The 24,340-nt window shown below is 42.7% G+C and overlaps 1 protein-coding gene and 1 long non-coding RNA gene across 3 annotated transcripts in view; one reads left to right on the forward strand and one right to left on the reverse strand.

Annotated features, from left to right (window-relative positions):
• Positions 1 to 21,237, forward strand: part of BEAN1 (brain expressed associated with NEDD4 1) — a 46,168-nt gene extending 24,931 nt beyond the window's left edge. For both annotated transcript variants that reach the window (XM_081015673.1, XM_081015674.1), the window contains exons 4-7: positions 9,539 to 9,748; positions 10,526 to 10,658; positions 17,572 to 18,908; positions 19,171 to 21,237. In XM_081015673.1, the coding sequence (XP_080871799.1) occupies positions 9,539 to 9,748; positions 10,526 to 10,658; positions 17,572 to 17,926 (698 nt within the window). In that variant the 3' untranslated portion in view covers positions 17,927 to 18,908; positions 19,171 to 21,237. The remainder of the gene's footprint in view (positions 1 to 9,538; positions 9,749 to 10,525; positions 10,659 to 17,571; positions 18,909 to 19,170) is intronic.
• LOC308482528 lies at positions 4,208 to 9,531 on the reverse strand. Its single transcript, XR_013989312.1, has 3 exons — positions 7,861 to 9,531; positions 6,276 to 6,386; positions 4,208 to 4,799 (listed from the first exon to the last, which is right to left on the reverse strand). It is a non-coding gene; the product is annotated as an uncharacterized lncRNA (long non-coding RNA).
• Positions 21,238 to 24,340: the final 3,103 nt, after the last annotated feature.

The raw sequence follows: 24,340 nt of genomic DNA on the forward strand, positions 1-24,340 counted from the left end.
AGAACAGAGCTATATGTGCTGTGCAGCTGCCCCACACCCCCTCAACCAGGAGTAGGGAATCTTCTTTAGCCCAAGAGCCACCTTCCCTTCTGGGCAAATTTCAGGGGAGAGGGGGCAGGGCCAGAGGCAAGATTGGCTAGAGCAATAATTGTGGCTTTTGAATAGTGACTATCCTCCATCTGGGCAGGCAAGAAGCATCAGTCCAAAGACACATTCCAGCCAAGCAAAAACATTCAAGGAGGGTGCAATGCAGGGCTGGTGAAAGGTGTGGCTCAAACGGCCTCAGGTGAGAGGTCTGGAGGGCCACATTTGACACCTAGGCCTTAGCTTCCCCCTCTCTGCCTTATACTCGCCAGCAACAGACAAGAATGTCAGCCCCTTACAAGAGCTGAAATAAGAATTAACTGCCACTCCTGTCTTTGCCTCAGGCAGCAAACTGTCTTGAGCTGACCCTGGGTCCTTCCTTTCCACCACCACTTCCCTTTCTGAACAACTAGGGGACCCTGCTTCCCCTGCTTGCCCACAGCCTTACTTAGATGTTGCTCCTGCCTTGCCCTGCCCTCCATGAGCCAAGAGTCAGCCCTGATAGTCACCTGTCTTGCCAACCAGCTTTTATTCAGAGATTTTCAGTGGTTCGATTAAACTCCTTTGGGAGACTCCATGTGAGAAGGGGTAATCTGAGAAAACTCCTTGCTGGAACAGGCAAATGTATTGGGGGGGAGGAAAAAGATGTATCTTGTCAAAAAAGACAGCGTGCATTAAATTCAATATATTCTGGGGGTCACACCAGTTGAAAAATTCTTTGCCCTTTTGCTTTTTTGTCTTTTGGTGCTGCTCCGCTTTCCCTTTCATTTGGAATTTAGGTTTAAAAAAATGAAGACAAAAAAACAGAGATCTCTTGTAAGATCTCTTATTGTAATTGTTTCAATATCCATGTGTTATTAATTGTTTATATGGCCAAAACGGTATCACCCACACAGAAGAGGAAGTGATCAGTAGGCTTGGGGGAATCAAAAGTTTGCAAAAGTACAACATCATATTGTGGGGGTGGGATAAGCCTAGGAAGGAACAAGCATGCTCATAACATTTTGCGGTAGAACCCATTTGTTTGTCTGTTTTTTAAATGTGATTTTCTTCATCTGCACTGAATTCATTATGGTGCAAGCATAGCCCAGAGTGACTAGCTCAAGGTCATCCATTAAGCCTCACAACTGAACAGGGACCTGAATATAATTCTCCCCAATGCACGTCCTTGCAATCTATCCACTTTAACAGGGTAACCAGTGTCGTACTCTCCATGCATTTTGGACTACAACTCCCATTGTCCCTGATTATTGGCCATGCTGGCTAGGAATGATGGGAGATGTAGCCCACAACATCTGAAGCACACCATCTTAGCAACCCCTGCACTACACCCTTACAGAGGACAAGAAAAAAGAAGCAATGGCTCGGAAATTCTTCTGGCTCTTCATATGAATTCTGGTTGGTTGCTTCCTAGATTGCCAGAAGCTGCCTGTATTAATTTTCCACGGTAACAAGATTCCAACTTGCTTGTCTCAGTCTATGTACAGAGACGCTCAACAGGAGCATTTCCTGGATTGGCCCTTGAGTCGCCGTTAATTAGAAGTGAACATTTTATCCCAGCCATCTTCAAGTTGATCACTCTTATCTTTTCATTAAGCATTTGATTACAAAGTGGAGGCTGAAATTGCAGTTGAGCAGAGAACTTATTGATGCATAGCAGATGCGAAGGTGAATTTCAAAAGGACCCTCGGGTGCTAAACAGAGCAAGCATAAATGAACAATGCAGCCACTAACCCTGACAAAAACAAATAGGAAGGGCCCAGATTTGTCAAGTGGCATCAGCTCACATAGCATATGATCACGCCGGTGAAGTTGGGATTGCCCTTATTTAGTCGTCAATCAGTGTCACAATTCCCTGCATGGGAATTCATGTGCAGAAGCTAAGAATATGGCTATGGAGGTAGAACTTATCCTGAAAAACAGGAAGTTGTTGTGATCATATCTGAAAAGATGATGCACAGGATTGACTGCATGATCCTCCAGTGTGGCTTGTAATAATTTTTACCCTTCCCAATGTTCTTTTGCTGTTTGTCACATATACAGTAGCCACTTTATGTGTGGCATTAGCTTCCCTTATAATAGAAAGTGTGATTGTCTCATGCAGGGGTCGACAAAGTTTTTGTGGCTTGGGCCGGTTCACTGTCCCGCAGATCCTGCAGTGGGCCGTAGTGCACGCGTGTGCACGCATGCGCAAACGCTGTTTCCGGCGCTCCTTCTGGCACAGAGGAGGCGTGCGCAGCTTCCCACTGGCTGCAGGAGCTTCCTGCAGCCAATGGGAAGCTGGCCAACATCGCGGAATGCAGTCCCAGCTCTGCCCTGTGCCTGTTTAGTGCGGCGCACAGGAGCCAACTGAGCAGGCGGCGGGGGTCCATGGGCCGGTTAAATGACCCCCATGGGCCACTTGTGGCCCATGGGCCTTAGGTTGCCAACCCCTGGTCTCACGCCTATCAACAGAGCAGTTCATTGATGCCCAATCCATTTCTGGACCCAACTCAAGGTGTTGGTTTTGACTAATACAGCCCTGCATGACTTGGGACCCCCACTACCTAAAGGATAGCCTCTTCCTATATGTATCTTGGCTACCCCCTAAATCAATAATAGAAGCCCTCTTTCAAGTGCCCCTCACTCTGTCGGGTGGCTACAAGGAACAGGACCTTCCTGGTTGTGGCCTCTCAGCTATGGAATGCGCTATCTCGGAACCTTCTTGCATCTACATTAATATATTTTTGGCACCAGACAACAACTTTTTGTTGTTGTTCACCCAGTCTTTATAGGGTGAACATATTGCTTTAGGGTGAACATACTGTTTCAATTTTGTGGTATTTCTAGTTCAGTATTGAAATAATTTTATTCCTTGTCAGTTGAATTGCTTTGTGTATCTGCTCTCATGTTTTTAGGACAACTAATGTGTTTTAGAGTTGTGTTGCAGTGCCTCAGGTATTGGTTTTGGTGCACAGTGGGTTGTATTTTTTTAAAAAAAAATGTTCAGCTGTAGTTTTCATCTGCCTGTTGTTCAGAGAACATGGCTGAAGCCTTCCCCAACCTTGTGCCCTCCAAATGTTCTGGACCACAACTCTCATCAGCAAAAAGAACTGTCCTGGCTGCCAGTTGCCCTCCTTCTGTGTATCATCAGGCTCTGGGAAAGAAAGTGTGATGTGGGGGTCACAGTGCAGTGTGGTCCATCCAGCCCTGCTACTTGTCATCCTCACCAAGGTCTGCATTCTACAAATGTTGGATGCAGTTCTGTGTGCATCCAGATGTTTGTGGGTAGAGTTTGTCCACCTGAGGAGGGACTCTAATTGGGCAGAGTCCTTGCTTGCATTGTGGAACATCCATATGTGCATAGAATTCCTTCAAACCATCCTTTGAACATCCAGGTAATAGGAGAACATTGTGATTTGTGCTAGACTAGAGTCCCCCGCAAGCCTGCTCCATGTGTTCATTCAGCTTGTGGCGGGGTTCATGTAGAAATCCCTTCTTTGATATCTCTCTCGATCTCTCTCTCTGAGGGTACAATTTTTTTATTTGGAATTTAGGGTGAGCTTATCCAAGAGATATCTTTGTATCTCCTCCTCTCCACATTGTTTTGTTTAAAATCCAGTTTGAAGTAGCATTCTGAAGAACTTGAAAACTGGCTTTGCTGACTCGGGGCACCAGTCACTAGAAATGGATTATTACGCTCTTTAGCTGCTCAGCCGTTTTGATGGGGTTTGTGCAAGCGAATTCCCCAGTGGATTGAGCCCAAGAGAAAATGCAAAGTAATTTAGATCACACAAAATGAAGGTTATTTGGGTTATCTGGTGATGAAAATTAATAAATGATGAGGTAAAGCATAAACCTTTTAACCTCTGAAGCTCAGCGAAGGGAGAAATAACTTCAGACTTCTACTTAAACCCTCACAGCGATATTAGATGGGGTTTTGAATTTTTTATGGAATGTACACCAACCAAAATTGTACTATAAACAGAGACCAAGATAAAGGGTAGAATGCAATAAATAGCACTCAGTGAAGCTGCTGAAACACTATCCTTACCTCAACCATGACATTCATTTTATTTATTTAAAAGCATTTATAAACCGTTTAATGTTAAAAAAAATAATTACATGGTTATAGTTGAAAAAACAAACAATGTGTCATTAAAACATTAAAACAAAAACATAACCCAAAGCCAATAAAAGAGCAGTATAGAAATGCATAAAAACAAATAAAAGGGATATAATAGAGGACTCAGACACATGACACAGGATATGAACTTATGAGTTAGGGAATACATGGGCAAAAATTGCATATCAGCTTTCTCTCTCTAATTTCATTCATGCAATATTCATCAAAAGTAATCACTTCTTAGCTAAACGAAACAAACACAGTACTACTTCAAAGGGCCAAGAGCAACTTAATATGGAAAAACAAAGCTCCAGAATATTTGCCAAAGTACATCCTGCGCCATAGAGAGATAAGACCAGGAATGTACTTTGGCACAATAATACAACACAGCTTTAACTTCTGAAAAATTGGGGAAAGGAATTAGATAGAACAGCATATCAAAAGCATGAGCATTCCTCACAAGGGCTTCTTGTAGGTTTGTGGTCAAGCGGTTTGTTCAGGTTTGTTGGTTTGCCACTGAGCAAGGCTATTTGGTAGAAATGCATCTGGCTATGGAAGACTGACTGTAGCAGATACCTGTCTAGTGCCACCCCAGGGTGTACGGATTGGTCTGAAAACAATAAAGCATCTTTAGTATGCACATCTAATAATATATTCACATTCATCCATTGGCTGTTGTGTATTGTGAATGGTGATGTAACCATTGACTGCTGTTGGCTTATGTCACTCTTTCTAGCTTGCATGTTCCTACCCATAATACTATTCCATTTCTACATCAACCTGCAATTTCTTAATCATCTCAAAATGTTTAAATGCACATTTTAAAGGTGTTTAAACATTTAACCTAAGAACATAAGAGGAGCTTGCTGGATCAGACCAATGGGATCTTGTCCAGAATCCTGTTTTCACAGTGGCCAACCAGATGCCTGTGGGAAACCCACAAGGAAGATTTAAGAAAAGGAGACCTCTCCCCTCCTGTGGTTTCCAGCAGCTGGTATTCAGAAGCATTTCTGCATCCAAGTGCACATTCAGAGAAGTGCAAAATCCAGTGGACAGCTGAATTCTGATCTGCACATTAGTCTAGAAATTACAGATCAGACCATTAGATTTAGGAGTTCACGTATATCAAATTCCTGAAGCATTCCTCCTCCCAGCAGCCTTCTGATTTTGTGAACACAAATTCTTCCTGCACATCCGTGGAATAATTCATCTGAAGACTAAGTGCCATCCACACTGTTGGAGATTAAGGCTACCGGTCAAGATTGTTAAATGCAATCTCTAGCAATGCAATACAAGCAACTGAAGACCAGCTTCTAAAGAACTATTGTGGGAGAGGGGGGGTCTATTACCTGCACATCTTCCTTGAGGCCTCTGGTTGGCCATTGATCCTATAACAAGGAAGTTCAATCCTCAGTTATGGATCAGAGAGAAAACTTTCTGCTGGTTTCCCCCTTTACAGAGCAGATCTTGTTTCAGCATGCAGGTTGTGAGAGCAACGTTACTGGTAACAATATGTGCATCTTGGTGTATAGATGATTAATCAAAGTTGTAATGAAAGCTGGTGACAATCTGCTTTCCACATTAATGTTGGCTTGGTAACGCATCACAGTAACAGCCTGTGATAAGATGTGTTTGTGTGTATTTATATATATGTGAAACAAGTAGAGCAGGTTTGTTAGAATGGTTGACTTGCTTATTTTTGGTGCTCACATATTTTTAGAACAAAACGAGTCAGAGTCGGGGGGGGGGGACGCAACGGTGTGCCACTGCAGTGAGTCAGGATGACATTTTGCACATCACAGACACTACCCAGTTTCAACATTGGTAAAAATATTTAAAGAAACTGTCATGTCAGCACTACAGAGGAAATATTACATTTATCCTCCCAGCATTCAGCTGCTAAAGGCCTGCTTGGTGGAGGAGGGGAAGCTGGCACCCTTAATATATCAAATGGGGGCAATATTGTATTAGGAATGCAGAGATGACATGTATAGGGGGCACAGCTGAAAATCATTTGGTGAGATTTGCCATGCCCCAGTCCTCAGACATCTCAGATAGTAAATATAAGGCAGAGGAGACTTCTTACCTGGAGTTTTTATCTGCCATCCATTCTTCGCTTCTGGATTTCTCTGAACTGCATGGTTTCTGTTATTCATTGTACCAGAGGCTTTGCTACAAAGAGTTTTAGGCAATAGATCTGGAATAGAGAATTTTCCTTGGCTCAGGTATCACATTCCTTTCTGGGCGCCACATGTTAGCAGCGGGCAAAGGCAAGAGTGGGCAGAGCAATGAGCACATCCCCCCCCCCTCTAAAGTAGTGTAGTGTCTCCATACACAGACTGACATAGCCCTCTCTATCCTCCATCCAGACAAGCAAGAGGCATGATCAGAACTCAGTGACACATTCTAGCCTGGTCAAAGCACTCAGGGAGCCAGGCAGGGCCTGGAGAGAGTCCTGGGAGCCAGAGACAGACACCTGAAGGGCTACATTTGGCCCTTGGGCTTTAGATTCCCCACCTTCTGCAATAGATGCTCAAGGTGTTTTTTCTTCAAAGTGAACGGTGAATAAATTAGCAGTGCTGTTCTGCCTCTCCTTCATCCTTTAATCAATTTGAATTTTTGTTTTACTGTGAGACTTTACAGTTGAACATGCAGCAAACACAGCATGAGAATTTTACTGACGAGCCAAGAATTTATTCCTTGCTGCAGAGCCTAATAAATAGTGAATAATCGCTTTCTTTTTTAAAAAAAGATAGGTGCACTAGCAAAGCGTGCTGAGGAACACATTGTTCACTGACGACGTTCCATCTTTTATGCAGCAGAGTAGCAAAACGCCATTCAGTGCCAGAGTCAGAGGAAATGAGGCCATAACTAATGTCGCCAGCGATCATTATGACAGGGGTCATAAATTCATACATGATCCTTCCTGTCTCACTTTGCAGACTTCATAAAAATAAAAAAAACAACCTGTAACACTTTGGGTAGATTTTATTTCTCTTTGGTAGCTGAGTTTTTGTTTTAGAGTGGGACTTTTTCAAACCAATGTGTATGTGATTTCAAAAGTAAACAGAGATTTTTGAGGCGAGGGAAGATTAGGGCAGAATCTACTTACAGCACAGCAAAGATGAGCAAAACTAAAGAGGCATTCAGGCACCACTACTCCGTTTTCCCTATGTCTCCTAACCTAATAATTTTTTGCATCGTATGTGATCTTTCACACGACATATAGAAGTCACTTTTGGAAATCTAGCAGAAGTTTAGCACTCATGTCCATGTTAACTGCTTCCAGAATAAATCTGTTTGCAACCCCATTAACCCAGAAAAATCGCAGGACAAAATCTGGGGCAGAATATTCTTTCCTGACTTCAGGTGGGCCAGCAGAAACCACTACTGATGTCAGCAAACAAAGCCACCCTGACCTATTCACTGGAATTATTGCAGTGCCTGGAAATGGTTTATGGAAAGGGACCTGAAGCCCCGTTAAAAAAGCTTGCATGAGTTCAGAATGTTTTTTCTGCCGGAGAAAGGGGGCGAGGGGCTGCATCATACACCATGTGCCGCTTTGCCTCCCAAGTGATTTGTTTCGCTGTAGCAATATTTATCATCTTGATGAAAGATGCCCTGGCTCTGAAGATTGGAAAGGTTTTTTTGTTTTGCTTTGTTTTGTTTACCTGCTTAATTTGAAGCAGCACCTATACAAGGTACTGTGACATCAACATAATAACCTGAAGCCAGAGGCATCTGAAAAGATTTATTTCCAGAGCTCCTTTGCGGTGACACGCTTTTTTGCTTCTGACATTCTCAATTTGCAGGCCGCTGGTGATCCAATCTGATTCCTTCTGACTCTTTAATAAGGATGTCAATGCACCAGGCGGAGGCCATTATCTGATAGCATGGAAATAAGAGGCAGAGTTAGTGATCTCAAGGGGTGGCCAGCTCTTTCGCCAGCTCTTTCGCTAGTCAAGGTCACCAGGATGGTAGATTTTCTGTCTGTTGGCTTGTGTCGTACTTCCTTAAATATATCCCTTTTGAGTGCATCTGAGGAAACATTTATTAATTGCTGCATGGGGTGTTAATGCAGGGACTTAGCATAAAAATAATTTTAGGCTGCCAGCTGCACATTACAGGTGAAATTGGAATGCAAATGGAAGCTTACAAATCACCCAGGAGACAGTGTATCACAGCCTAGGTAAATATTACTAACATCAATGGGACTACTTGTGAGTAAATTTGCATAGTTGCAAAATGGAATATTTGGCTATATCTTCCCCAGGCACCTTTGTTAAGCAGGCTAAAGAGAACCCATCACTGGTGGTCTTATTTTCACAAGGTGTGTAGCACGAAGGATGAGGGATTGTGTTGTGATTGGCTGTTGACATCCGTCATATCCTGAGTTCTCGTGTGCCACTGTAGACATATCAGTGGGGTGGGGGGAACTTGGTAAAATTCGTTTCTGCTTCTTCCATTGCCTCCTATGGAGTTGAATTTCCTTACACCTTCCCTTTTGGTGGTGTCAATTCCACCTGGTTACATGAGCATTGCCAGTGGCCGGTGAGGGTTTGGGTGTGATGAACCTGTGTCTGCCCCTCACTGCACCCTTTCCCTGAATTTGCGCACTCCATTTTCATCCTGTTCAGTATATCCCATTGGTGAGCAGCTGGGTTTTCATAGGGATGTGGGTTTTATGTTAACATGGGCTCCTTTGTGTGTCTGCCCCTCAAAACAGTAGCTCTTTGGAGCAAATGGGCCTACTATGTTGTAGTATGAGATGTGGGAGAAATTTGGTTCAGTTTGCATTTAAAGGTGAACCTACAAAATCCACACTTCCCAAAACAATCTGCAAACCAAAACACAGCTATCCTTTGAAACTGGCACTTCACTGAATTCTGCAGTGCCATTCTCCAACCAAGTAACATGTACAGAAATGCATATACTGGGGTAAAGGGTGGATTAAAATGCATATATTTGTGAAAATATCATACAAACATGCATTTTATTGGGGGGCATTGCTTTGCACAATTGTGTGTATTAGTGAATGGACTTTAGCTGGTGATGGGTGGACTGTAGCTCATTGGTAGGAATCTGCTTTTAATGCAGAAGGTCACAGGTTCAATCCTCAAGTGGTAAAAAAAAAGTGTGTATTAGGTAAAATTGCATGCAAAAGTTCATACAAGAGAATAGTTGTTTTTTCATGTAAAAAAATCATGAACTGATGTGGATATGTGGAGAATTAAACTGAAGACTGGAAAAATTAAGAACTGAGAGAAACCAAAATAAACCAATTTGCCCATCCCTACCAGTAGTATCGCCTCAACTCTCCCTCTTCCTCCCTTCCTCACTGGTGTGTAGCAATTTATCTGAACCAGACCATCCCCATCACTGAGTTTACCCACTTCACTGAAGGCAAGGCTGACACTAGCATGTCGGATTCTTCTGTGCTGGTAGCTGGTGTAGTGATTGGAGCAGTTCTCTTCCTTTCCTGCGTGGCCATCATCATCGGCAGCCTGCGAAAGAATAGGTGCTTTCAACATCTCCAGCTGAGAAGAGATGCCAGTTACAGTAAGAGGACTGTTCTGATTTTTTAAATAACTTCTTCAAAAATATAGATGTTCTGCAAACGTTTCCAGTGTGTTTTCCCACCAGCCCCTTTTCATTCTGTTGCTGTCACACTTAGTTTGCAAACTAGATACAGCAAAGCCAGGCTTTGTGTGTTTGAACAGGGCCTTTCCACTGGATGGAGTGATGCAGCTAATTTGGGGTGGCATGGAAGGGTACAAGTCATTGGTTGTTTGACTTACATTTATTGCTTTGTACTCCCAGGGAGAAGCACTTGTAGGATTTTCTGCCTCAGGTGCCAAAGTAACTTGGAAAGCATTGGGTACCAGTGTGCTTTAAATGTATGGTGTGTATGAGACCGTAGCGGCATGAAAATAACCTGGGATTGGTGGGGAAAGGCGTAGAGACCAATGCAATTCACCAGTTTCCAGAGATGATTTAAGAATTTCATCCATCCAAGAGCTCTCAGTCAAACATGCTCTGCAGGGGTCTGGTTATCCAGAATGGTTTATCAATCCCTCTTCCCAGGGAACTCATCAATTGTAGCTTTGTGAAGAGAATAGAAGTCTGCTAACAACTCCTGACACGCTTAGAGTTCCCAGGATTCTTGAGGGGGAGTCATGGCTGTTAAAAGCAACATGAGAATGCTTTTTAAAAATGGGTGGTGCAGATGTGATCTGTGTGGGGGGGGGTTAGGTCTGAAAAGCAGCATACAAATTTTAAATCTACAAAATGCCTGTTTGCGGTGTTGTGGGACCAGTATTTTCTTCTTTCTTCCAGCTCCAGAATGCTTCTACGGCGGCTCAGTTGGAGAACTAAGATCCAGTTGCATAGAGGAGTTCCCTCCAGCCTTCTATTTCAGCACTTATGTGGAGACACAGGTCAATGTCACCTGCCCCGACTCACCTCCCCAGTAAGCACCTTTCGAATGCATTTTTATTACTGGGATGAATGGTGTGGAAATGGGAGCTCTGCTGGGCTCAGTCCCAATGTTCTTCCACCAGAATATGCTCTCAGCATTGAGTGTGGGTGAGAGACACAGGCAGGGTCGCCAAACCCCAGTGGCTGCTATAAATGATGTGGGAGAAACAGGTGATGGGAAGGCAATAAAGACCTACAGGTGGAAGTCTGTGCTGTGAGTAGTGATGAGGGCAAAGGCAAGTTTCAGGGATGGAGTGGGACTCAGATCACATGCTGCATTTGAAACACATTTATACCACTTTTAACAATCATGACATGTTAAGGGTTCTGAGAGCTGTAGTTCTGTGTGGGGTAAACTACACTCCCCAGGATTCTGGCAACCTTGAAATTATTGGCTATAATAAAAAATACAATTGAAAATATTAAATTATTACAATTTTATTTATTAAATCATTATATTTGTATAATTTATTTTAAGAACTTAAATGAAACAAGAAACCTTTTCCCCCAAATGTTTTTAATAGGTTTTATCCATCCAAGGCCTACTCAGAATTGAGGAACCAGAGCCTAGGTTAGCCATACCCATTTAACCTCTGTGGATCTACTCTGAGTAGGACTAGCATCAGATACCACTCAATGTTTTTAACTGGTTTGGGGTTTTTTTGTTTTGTTTTTTGTTTTGTTTTAATTGTGTCTTTTGCTATTTTGTTTTTTTGCTGCCCTGGACTCCTTCGGCAGAATGGACGTTTAATAAATAAATAACTGGGGTGGCTGTAGCTATCTTCCTTTTATAGATTTCCATTTGTTGCTCTTCTGCTGAGCACACGGTAGTTACAGCAACTTGTCAGGATAATAGATGGTCTCTCTCGTATAGCTCTCCAATACAGTGGTACCTCGGGTTATGAACTTAATTCATTCCGGAGGTCCGTTCTTAACCTGAAACCATTCTTAACCTGAGGCGTGCTTTCTCTAATGGGGCGTCCCGCTGCTGCCACCACGCGATTTCCATTTGCATCCTGGGGCAAAGTTTGCAACCCAGAGCAACTACTTCCGGGTTAGCGGAGTTTGTAACCCAAAGCGTTTGTAACCCAAGGTACCACTGTAGAACAGGGTTAAAAGGGCTGAAAAATGAGGCTGTCTGAACAGTGTAGGGGCCCAGAATTATTTCGGGCAAAGGCAAAGACCACCCACACATTACACCCAGTGCTTTTTTAAAAGGGGATACTCAATGGTATGCAGTACCTGCACCTCTATTCTTTTTTTAAAAAAGATTATGCCATTTCTTTTCCTTCTCTGCCCCTCTCCGTGCCTCCAAGTAACCATCTGCACTACACATTTTTTAAGCCGTATCATCCCATTTTTCAACAGTCATAGCTTACCCCAATGAATCCTAGGAACTGAAGATTGTTTCGGGTGCTGAGAGTGGTTAGGAGACACTTCTTCCCCTCACAGAGCTACAGTTCTTAAAGTGGTTTAACAATCCATCCCTCTTTTCCCAGGGAGCTCTGGGAATTGTAGGCAGTTCAGTGTTCAGTGGCCTACTGCCTCTTAACAGTGAAGGCAGAACATAGCCATCGTGACTATAAGCATTGTAGATACAGCTTCACTAGATCAAGTACCATGTAAAGCAGCCCTTCCCAACTTCCTCTGGATTGTACCGAAGGATTTCCATGTTATGGGATCTGAGAATCCACCCTGCTGCTTTTAATGAATAAATAGCATTAGCTTTCTGCCAGCCGTAGCTTTTTCATTCACTAAAAATAAATGGTGTGGGTTTTTAAAATAATAATAATAATAAATTAATTAATATAATATTTCCCGCCTATATTCCTCCAAAGGAATGCTTTTCAAAAGTGCTCCCATGGATTAAAGCATTATGTTGTAGAAGTTGATGAGTAAGAAATGGATTTTTAAAATAGTTTTCTGAGGGTGGAAGCTGAATGAATAGTTTCCAAATCACCAACAGAGCAGAGGAGGTGTGCCTTGTGTCTCATATTCTCTTTGGCACAGGTGGGCAAGGAAAACAAAAGAGGAGGGCTGAATGGTGTAATTCATGGCGCTGTCTGATGAATCGATTAATAATCACAATCAGTTATTTAACTACAGTTTTAGAATGAATAGATATCCAGTTGGAGTTATTATCGTATGAGAAGGGCAAGCTGACTTGTCTCCTCTGGACAGCTTGAATTCTTAAATGAATTGTGTGATTGGTTTTTCACTCCACTGATCCAAGATGAAGATTTGAAACAGAGCAGCATCAAATAGTAATGAAAAAGCCATACATACACATACACACACACACACACACACACACAAAACTTTATTTATTCATTCGTTCATTACTGGCATCCTCAGGTCCAAAATTGAAAACCCAGAGTTTGCTTTGTGTTATATGCAGGGAGTAGGGTTTTAATACCGAATTGCAAAATTGTTTTTTCAATTTTGCTAAGATCCACTCCATTTTATGAAGTAATACTAGCCAAACATCTAAGGGTCAATTCACCACTTGCAAACTGTACATTGCTTCTCAGGTCTACAACTGCATAACTAAATGGGGCTGTCAGGTCCTCACCCAGAAATGATCCCTCCAGGAATGCTAAAGTGACAGGTATTGAAACAGGACCGAAGTCACTGTATGGCAGAGAATTAGCATCTTCTAGGGTTTAAGCCCTTGCAAGACACAGATAACCACTCAACAGTTTGCAGGATGAATCTGAGCCTCTCTGTGTGTGTGTGTGTGTGTGTGTGTGTGTGTGTGTGTTTTCTGAAGAACGTCTAGGGCAGAAACACTATTTATATAAAATTCTAATTGGGAAATTAATTTATCAAAGATGCCTTAGGGGTGTTTAATAATTTAATTGCTTTGATGTACAAATGACTGAAATCTCATTTAGGACTCAATTTGATTATCTCTCTAGATGTATCCCTAATCGGTTCTCACACTAGATTTAAGAAAATTGCTACAGCTCTCATTTGAGTTTTATTTCTTTATCTTTTTTAAAAATCATAATCCTGCCATGCTCACAAGGCAATCAGATGGAAGCCATGCGGTCAATTTGTCTTGACAACCCTAACTAGATGGTAGTGATATCTATAATCGTCCCTTTAGGTGAATTAATGGCTTTCTCGTGGACCCAGGATCTCTGTGAGCATGGCGGATTTATTTGATGTGAGAGGTATTTTTTTAAAATGGCAGATGCAGAGTGGTGGTGGTGTTGTTGTTGTTGTAAAGGAGGGTTCAAATGATATCCGGCTGCCCTTCATCAATAGTTTCTGTTTTGTTCTGGTGCAGTTAATGCTTCCAGGGGTCTCAACTTCCCAGAACATCTGTTACAACTGTTTCCATTAGAGTCTCAGTAAAGCCGTGCTTGGGGACCTGCACCCTTTCAAATGTTGCTGACTATAGCTGCCATCATCTCTAACCATTGGTCATGCTGGCTGTGGCTGATTGGGGGTTGGCAGTCCAGCAACGTCTAGGTCACATCCACACCATACTTTTAAGTCACTCTAATATCACAGTCATGAATTATTCTGGTAACTAATTTATTGTGGGTGCTGGGAATTGTAGCTCTGTAAGGTCAGCATCCTTAATAAACCACAGTTCCTAGGATTCTTGGGGGTGGGAACCATGGCTGTTAAAGTGATATGAGTCCTTTAAATATATGGTGTAAGTGGGATCTTTGAGCCTGCAAAATAAAACTGCCGTCATAAAGTCTGTAGCATAAAATCCATCCCAATTCCCAGTCCCAAAATTCAAAATCTGAAAACCCACATTCTGCAACCAACCTATGCAAAAGCAAAAACGATTTTCAGTGTTTCATTCCTTCTGCCTTAGAAACAGATGACAAATGCAGCTAAAACTCAGCAATAGAACAGTAATGAAAAGAATCCAAACTGAAGACAAAACAAAAAATGATTCAGACAATAACATTTGTTCCACTGACTTTATTGGCAAGATAGCAAGACGCTGAGTAACACTGACTTCCTTTTCTCCCTGCTACAACTGTGAAATGAAAAGGTTATCATATGAGCCTTTTGAAGCCTTGTTCGGTTCATCATTGAAATATTGTCCTAGACTGTTACTACCTATGCGAACTGGCCATTGACAGTGAGCTGGACACATAACCCTTACAGAAAACATCAACGTCGTTTCTTAGCTTGTACTTCAAAAAGCGTCAGGATCATCCTTCCCATTTGTGTGACTGGAGAGTAGATGCCCCATCAATCTCAGCAATTCTCTAGGATCACTCAGCTCTATGCTACCAGAAATGGGGGAGATCCTGACTATGGATCTCGGGTCTGGTTTGAGTCCAAGTGGGATTGGATTTTGTATTCTGTACACACAAATGCACACACCAACTTCTTAGAGCATGCTCCATGTCCTTTCTGGTTATCATGATTTCCCTTTACTAGTTGCATGAGAAGTTGTTTGTTTATATACTGCTTAATTCCAGAATAAGCTTCCAAGGAGTTTACAAATATAACAACCAAGTACACAAAAATTTGAATATAAGCATCCATAATTAAAACGCACCATAAAACATTCCCATTAACCTGTTAGAATATAAACATCCGTAATTAAAATATGCAATGGAACAATCCCATTAAAAGAGCACAGCAATTAAAATAGGAAACTCGCATCAAAAGATCAAGGGGATGCCTGTGTAAAAAGGAGCATCTTCAAAATTTTCTCTCTTCTGTGTTCTCAAGATCAAAACTTACGAATTTCAGCCTGTTTAGTAAGCTCTTTCATGTTGCCTAGGTGTGTGTGTGTGGTAAAGTCACTTCCACTGAGACATGACAAATCACACTGCTACTACAAGCCGCCAAGATTGGAATCAGGACCTGCTATGAACATATATAGTAGCTGTCTATGTGCTGGGTCATTGATCCAGCTAGTTCACACTGTCTGCCGTAGACTGAAACAATTGTCTAGGCTCTTGGGCAGAAAAGGTCTTTCTCATCACCTTGCAAGGGGATGGACCAGATGATCCTCAGGGTCCCCTCCAGCTCTTCAGTTCTATTATTCTACCTACCTGGAAATGTCATGGCAATGGAAGCTGGTCCATGGGGCCAATTGGGCAGAGCCCCACCAACCTCATTGTGCCCCCAGCCAGCTCCCCATATATCTGCCTCCTTTCTTACATCCAGCCCAGAGAGTGGCACTGCTCATCAGCCTCCTCCTTAGTCTCAGTGTTGCCTTTATAGTCTCAGTGTTGCCCCACCTGCCATTGGCTCTGGCTCCCTGCCCTCCACCCTACCAGTCCCAGTGGGAAGCTGCCACCACTGGGCAATGGATTGAGACCTTGCCAGTATACATAGCATGTGCTCCGTCACTGAGATATTCCGTTCTGAGATATTCAACAGTTCTGTTGGAAGCAGCAACTCCCATCCACCTCTCACACACATGTATATTATAACGCAATGCTGTTTTTTAAAAAGACAATTCTAATGGAAATCTGACATCTTTTCATTGTAGGGTTATTAGAATCCCATCATCTCTTTAAAATTACAGTGAAGGACATTTAACCTACCATTCTGTCAACTGGTGCCTGGGGGTTGGGGTAGGGAACCTAAATTAGCATGTTTCACACAGATAACAGCCCTCTACCTCAGTGAAACTAATTCTGGAGATCCTTTTTTTATGGACTCTTTGATAACTTCTTATTGTGGGCTCTTTAGGAAATGGCACAGCATCCTTGTTCCTAATATATTCCCAGCTACTTTTGTTGCAAAAATGCTTGCCTCATCAACTTTGTATTCCTCTAGCCCCCCACTTCCTCATCGTATCCTCCCACCCCACCCCTGACTTTCTCCAGGGGTCTTCCTTCTGTCATTGCCAGCTTCTGAAATGCATCCTATGTTTCATTACCTCCAAAAGGTATATCTGAGCAGTGTTCACAGCTTTTTGAAACCTTAATTGTGCATTAGAAACCAATGAAGCAGACTCCTTACTCAGGAGCCCACAGGGAATGAACATTTGTATGTTCAGAAAGCATTAATCCTGCATTAGCCTCAAGGTTATGGACTGCAGTGAATTAGAACAGCTTGGTTTTGATTGCTCAAACAAGAATTATAACCCTAAGACTGCATTCCTGTGCATACTTACATCACTGTCATCAGTGGGACCTGTAGCAAAATATTGCAGTGTGGAGTCTGTTTCCCCCAACAACAGTCTGCCCTGCATTCCAGTGGTCCTCATTGGGCTGTTTCAGGAAATTCTCCCCAGCTGATATACCTCCCTCTTTTGTGCGGATGGTGTCATTTTAGTTTTTAAAAAGCAACAGGACACAGAGCCTGAACATCAGAAATCAATAGAATGATATGTAATAACCTAACACTGAAGTAATCTGCTTCTTGTGACTTGGTATTGGAGGGTGGGGATTCAGTACACATCACATTTGAAGGCAAACCTACCAAAGTTGCATTTTCCAAAACAATATAGAATCATAACACAGCCATCCTTCAGGATTTGCCAAATTTTGCAATGTGTACAAAAATGCATATACATGCATGTACACAAAAACACATATATTTGTGAACACAACATACAAAAATGCTTTATATTAGAGAACATTGCTTTGCAAAAAAAAAAAGTGTAGATTAGGTAAAACTACATACAAAAATGTGATTATTGGAATAATTTTTTTCCAAAATGCTGCTGAATTTTCATGAGAATTTTTTTTAATTACATATTGCTGTAGAAATATGGAGAAATGAATTTAAGCTTGGGAAAAATGAAAATGGACAGATCTATCCCTCCCAACCTAAGAGCAAGTGCTATGAATAGATAGGCCATCTGCTAAAACTTTTCTCCCTGTTTGTCATTTCTTCTTCTCTTGTAAGCACAATTCTCCTCCGATATTTATGTGGCAAAGCTAACCTGAGGCTGTGTTTTCTTTCAGCTATGATGAGTGTGTGGGGCCTGGAGCTGTGCAAATCTGTATTCCTACAGATGACCCTCCGCCTTACTCCCTGATAGACCCTTGTCGATGGAATGACTCTGCTATAAACATTCCCTGGGAAGAAGAGGTGACTCCAGGGGCTGCAGGAGAAAGGGATGCTGGGTATTTGGTCGGACTGCAGGGCCTGCCACAACCCATCCCTTCCATTTCCTTATCCTCGTCATTCCCGATGGAAGCTGCCCCTCCCTACGAAACTGTTGTGTGTGAACAGAACATCCCTATTCCACTGGTCCCACTGGATTTACTGAAAACCTCTACGGAACACTATCAGACTTTTTTCAACAGAATAATGTAAAAGGGCAATGATTCCTGACCTGTGCTTCTGAAGGAATCCTTCAAGACTAAGAAAGGGTGATAACCTGGAATGATAATCACCCACCTACCCATAATACTTAACAAAACTTTATCTATTTTCTACTTGTGGATTTTGTTTTTACAGGGAAAAAATATGAAAGTTTACCTGCACATTCTTCTTTGTGTTTTAGATTGTTCTTCTCCCCCTGAAATGTAAAACAATAAATGCATCTACTAGGGCAGTGGTTCCCAAACTTCCCTCCACACCCAATGGACCAATTGACAATCTTAATGATTGTTCTGCGTATTGTAGCAACTGAAATGCTCTGTACTAGATGCTGTACAGCTTTTAAATGTATTTTTATTGCTTCTTTTCTTTATTGTAACATATTGCAAAATAAAAGAAGCAATAACAATACCATCAAAAATCAATCTGGATATTTAATGCAATGGATGTGCCATCTCCCGTCTTCAACCACAAATCCACAGACACACCTGAGTGAAGCTTGGTCCATGGGCCACAGTTTGGGAACTCCTGTGCTAGGGTATCTCCTGTAGGTCTTTTTGTAGCATTTGAAAGCACATCTGACTAAAATACTTCTAATGTAGATGTATGTCATACGGTCAAACCTAGTTGTCAGGTTTGTTACAGTGCTTTGCATGTCTTAGAACAAAAGGAATATATGATAAAGGGGTTGCATCTATCTTTTTAAGAATTGTTAGTAGATGTAAGCCAGTGACTTAGTAATAGGAGAGGATTCAGTGTTTCATTTAGCTGTAGAGTTCAGCTCAAGAGAGATAAAAAGATATCCTTAGTTTGTATCAGAATATCCCCATTTTATAAATAGGGAAATGTTTGTGTATTTAAGAGAATGAGACAGGAGGCTTCCCAGTTAAATTTCTAAGCTAACCCGGTTCCAAACCGAAATATTATATTTACTTTCTGTCACAAACCTTTTCCCCTACCCACCTCAGTGATTACCGTATTTTTCGCTCTATAAGACGCACCAGACCATAAAACGCACCTAGTTTTTGGAGGAGGAAAACAAGAAAAAAATATATTCTGAATCTCAGAAGCCAGAACAGCAAGAGGGATCACTGCGCAGTGAAAGCAGCAATCCCTCTTGCTGTTCTGGTTTCTGGGATAGCTGCGCAGCCTGCATTTGCTCCATAAGACGCGCACACATTTCCCCTTACTTTTTAGGAGGGGAAAAGTGAGTCTTATAGAGCAAAAAATACGGTAAGCTGTCTGGAGAGATTTATTGTGATATGAGACATGATTATTATGTTGCATACCAAAGAACTGGAAAGCAAAAGAAAATATGCATTTCCCTATTTTTACTGGGAGAGGTCTTACTAAAAAGAGGCATGTGATGCAATCATTTGAGTGCTGAGTTTGGAATATAGAAGAGCTGTGTTCAAATCCCTTCTTATTTCCACAGCTTCCTAGCTGGCCTTCAGCAAATTGCTAGCTTTGTAGCCTCTTCTCCCTCACAGGATCACTGGGGCTAAAAAGCAGCTCTTATCTCCTTATTTTCTGCATAAGACCAAGGTACATCTAACCCAACATTTTGTTTCTGACAGGGACAAATCAGCTGTCTCTGACACGTTCACAAGCAGCCAGGCATATAGGTGATGGATCGCCTTGCCTTATTGTGTCCCCGGTGTCTACTATGCAAAGGTATACTGCCTCTGCTTGTGAAGATCATGTTTAGCAATTGCACATAACAACTACTCAGAGCCAAAGTAGAGTTGATGTTAAATGTGTATTTGCATGTAATGTGCAGAGTTCTTTTTTAAAAATGCAAACAGTGTCAACTTGGAGTGGGGTTGTAGCAGCTGATGATTATCAGGGTCACAGCAGGGGTGGAAGGGTGATTTAACATTTTCCTCCCCTGCTGCAGTCTTGGGGGAAATCCTAAAGCCAATATTTGTGCTGGGGGGGGGGAGGGAATGCCAATAGAGCAGGCATAGGCAAACTTGGCCCTCCAGATGTTTTGAGACTGCAGTTCCCATCATCCCTGACCACTGGTCCTGTTAGCTACGGATGATGGGAGTTGTAGTCCCAAAACATCTGGAGGGCCGAGTTTGCCTATGCCTGCAATAGAGTACCTATATTGTGTCCCCCTGAGCAAGTCAGGTCAGGAGTTGCAGAACCACGGACAGCACCAAGTGAGCAGACAGCCTTTTTACAGTCTCTGCTCCCAGACTACCTCCCCCAGGCTCCACCCTCTTGTAGATAACTTTAACTTCTTAAAGGGCCTACCCTCTGGCCTGAAGACAGGCACTCATCCTCCATTCCATCGCCTCCCTTCCAGTGTATGCTCTACACTGCTGGACCAGTGACCATCAGGAGGCACTGGATTCCTTAGGCTCAGGAAAAGATGCTAGTGGAAGTCCTGGCTCTGACTGCAGGCCCTAGTGGTAGGGAATGGCTCCTGTCTGGCAAGCTTGGGGGGGTCTCCTGATCTCCAAGAGCAGGCTCAAAGCTGTGAATCTAGTCTTCCTCTGTAGCTGGAGACTCATAAGCGCTCCAGCTTTGAGCCTTGATCACTGCTGGAGGTCATGACAAATAGCAGCTCCAGAGAAGAAGAAAAATTCAGGAAGGAAAAGAGTAAATTCCCCACTTGAGACCTGCTACCACCCCAATGCTTATCAGTCCCTTCCCCAAAGCTTTATTTGAGCCTTTAAAAAAAAAACTTGTATATTAAATGCCAATTTTAACATCATGTCTAACTTGGCCCTCAAATTTCTCCAGTTGTCTTTATAAAGCAATAGAATGCACAAATCTGACTGGAAGGAGCCAGTGTGATGTGCTGAACTAGAAACTTGAGAAGCTGCAGGTTCAAATCCCTACTCAGTAGTGAGGCTCCCTCGGTGACTGTGAGCCAGTTGCTCACATCTCACCTACCTCACAGGGATGTTGTGAGGGTGGGAAAGGTGCAAAAGAGACTGTGCCCAAGTTTCCTGGAAGGGCATCAGGATAAAAATGTTGTTTGTTGTTGATGGCTGGTGATTAACAGTACTGTAACATGCAATCTAAACCCCACAAAGACATCCAAATTATCTCATAACCTTGCTCCAACAGGTGGATATAAGGCAAGGGTTTTTCAGATGGTGTTCCAAAGAATTTTGGGGTGTTCAGAAGATTATCATGGGCTCCTCAATGGATCATGGATTCACTTTCACCAGAAAAAGGTTCTACTTGGTTGCAGCACCAGAACTTTGGAAAGCCCTTTTACAAGCTGTTTGTTTATCCCTCTCAGTGATATAATTTTGTAACCAAGTAAAGACAGTTTTATGCTTCCATGACTTTGGGACTTAACCCCCTCTGGTGCTTTATTTTTGCTGCTTTGTTATTTCTCATATATGATTCTGTGAGTATGGTCACAGCCACACCATCCATTTAAAGCCCTCTTATACCACTTTAACGTTTCCACCAAAGAATCCTAGAAACTGTAGTTTGTTGAGAGAGTCCCTAACAACCCTTAACAAACTACAGTTCCTAGGATTTGGGGTGGGAGGGAACCATGTATATGAGTTTTGAATGGGCGGTGTGAATGAATGTGTGTGTGTAGCAATTTTGATACTGCACTGTTTTACTTATTGGAATCATGTTATTTGTTCACCCCTTTGGGAGCGCAAATTGAAAAGTAGTCTACAGGTTTTAGGGGGAACCTCAGTAAAAATGCCTTCTGAGTGACCCATCCTCCTCATTGCTAGTCACCCCTGCCCTCTCCCTCTGGGCCCAATCTGTACAATTGCCTGGAAGGAAAGGGTCAGACTAGTGGAAGTTTTGCTGCTCCATCTTCTCCCTTTTGTCATTGTGTGCAAGCTGGGGGTAGGACAGGTGTCCATTCATCACACATTCCCTTCCTGTGTTTCCTTTCATTAGGGAGTAATAATAATAATAGTCACTTCTGGCGATGGAGCTATATCAGTCCACCAGGGCAAAAACAGAAGAAAGAGGCTTGTGGCACCTTAGGGACATTGGAAGCTGCAAAGCAATGATGGCCTTATATGGATCTATGGCCAAGATCTCCAACAAATTGACAGCAAGACACACTCCTTCACTCTTCCCAACAATTCTGCTGCAATGCAACAATAGCCAGGCTAGCCGAACTACCATTGGACCAGCCCCGCCCCCCACCCCCGTTGCCTGGTTTGACTGCCAGACAGTGTCCCCTCCATCTATTGCTCTGGCTGCTCACACATGCCTGGGTGATGGCCATAGGGAAGGAACAGAGCTCAGTGGTACAGCATCTGTTCTGCATGCAAAAGGACCCAGGTACAAGCCCCAGCATCTCCAGGTAGGACTAGGAGAGACCCCTGGAAGGCCACTGCCAGTTAGTGTAGGCTATATTTAACTGGGTGGGCCAATGGTCTGACTCAGTATAAGACAGCTTTCTACGTTCTTATCTTTCCCAGAACAAGGCTTAAACAAGTGGAAGAAAGGGGGAAATTGCAGCCAGTTCTACCTTCCTTGCATGGTGTGCCGAACCTCCACTGGTTCCAAACACCAGTGTGTTTGGATCTTGCCTGTTTTCATTCATAGTTTTCACTCTGAAGTGTTTTCAGTCTAAAATACTCTTCTCTTTGAATCTTGGATAATTATCAGATCTGGAATGTGAAAGCCCATTTTTATATTTCTGTTGAAGGGCAAATGCATCATCACGACTCCTTAAGGAAATTACGATTATTAATTTATAAATGATGCTCGAAAGATCCATCCTGGTACTTTGGGGAATAAGGCATTTCTGCTCTATAACATTATGGTGTTGTTGATTGCAACTCAAAAGTAATCACAGGTCAATTCATGGAAGACTCTTGAAGCAGCTGTCTAATTAGATCATGAAAGCAAGCACTTATCTTGCTAACTTGACATGGAGTAGGATTTGGCAGGTGGTTGAGATCCGGAGTCTTTGTGGTATGCCTTACCCAGAGTTTGCCTGACTCACTATAGATAAAATCACTGTACCTTAGAGGGGCAACTGCAGACTTTTCTCACCATTATATTGCAGCAACATGGAAAACTGAGCTAGGCAGATAATAGTGAAATTCTCAATAGAGACATCATTGCAAACCCAGTTTTTAATCCTAACACTAAGGGTTGTACAGTGGTACCTTGGGTTAAGTACTTAATTTGTTCCGGAGGTCCGTACTTAACCTGAAACTGTTCTTAACCTGAAGTACCACTTTAGCTAATGGGGCCTCCTGCTGCTGCCGCGCTGCCGGAGCACAATTTCTGTTCTCATCCTGAAGCAAAGTTCTTAACCTGAAGCACTATTTCTGGGTTAGCGGAGTCTGTAACCTGGAGCGTATGTAACCTGAAGTGTATGTAACCCAAGGTACCACTGTATACAGCTAAGTCATACTCAAGAGTAGACCCACTGAAATTTAATGGGGCTTAATACAGTCATTTCCATCACTTTCAGTAGGTCTCCTCAGAGTAGACCTAACATGGGCAACAACCCTCAGCCCATGAGGGCCACCTCAATCTCTGAGCGGTGAGTGACTCCAGCAGTTCCAAACACCTGCCCAGGGTTCAGTTTCCTAGGAATTAAGGTCAGTGGAGACTCTGGTGTCTTTGGGGTATATGGCTTTATTTACACTGAGCACAGGATGGAGGGGCTCACAGCAGCTCCATAGATATTGCTCCCCCTTTAGGTTTCCAGGGGAGCCCCAAAGTCCAACACAGTGCAAGCAAATCTCTTTGTGTGCAGCTTCTAGCATTCAGCTTTTTAGCTCATGCGCACAATAACAACTCTGGCTAAAGAGGATCACCTGGCCTCGAACCAGGTGAGGGGAATGTGGGGAAATGCCCCACCTATCCTGAAGAGCACCACCCCTTAGCTCATTCTCTGAGATGCTGATGAGCACTTAACTGGCCTGCTAAAGCCATTCCCTTGACAAAGGGAGTAGTTTGGCAGGCTTCCTCGCATACATTCTGCCTTTGCAGATACCAGATGGAAGGCTTGGATGGAAGGCCCAAGGTTTCATGGAGGCCAAATGGCCGAAATATTGGGAAATTCTGGATCAAGATGGAGACAGAATAAAATTGCAGAGCTTTGAAAAATAGAAAAATAAAGTGCGAGACTGGCTCCATTATTATCAAATAATGGAGGCATACAATTTGGACAAAAAAAGTTGGTTTCCAGGTGGAAAAATCAAAATTGGAAACAGAATTGCTAGATACAAAAATTAAGAATTTGTCAAAAATGTATAACTTGCTGTTGAAATGGAACACTCAGGATGAAACGGTGAAATCAGCTATGATTAAATGGGCACAATATATTGGTCATAACATAATGATGGCTGACTGGGAACAGTTATGAACCCACAGGTATGAAATTTACGGCATGTAATGCCCTAAGAGAAAACTTAATGAAAATGATTTATAGGTGGTACATGACAC

This window comes from Podarcis pityusensis (assembly GCF_964106645.2).
Source record: "Podarcis pityusensis genome assembly, chromosome: 8".
NCBI classification, from domain to species: domain Eukaryota; kingdom Metazoa; phylum Chordata; class Lepidosauria; order Squamata; family Lacertidae; genus Podarcis; species Podarcis pityusensis.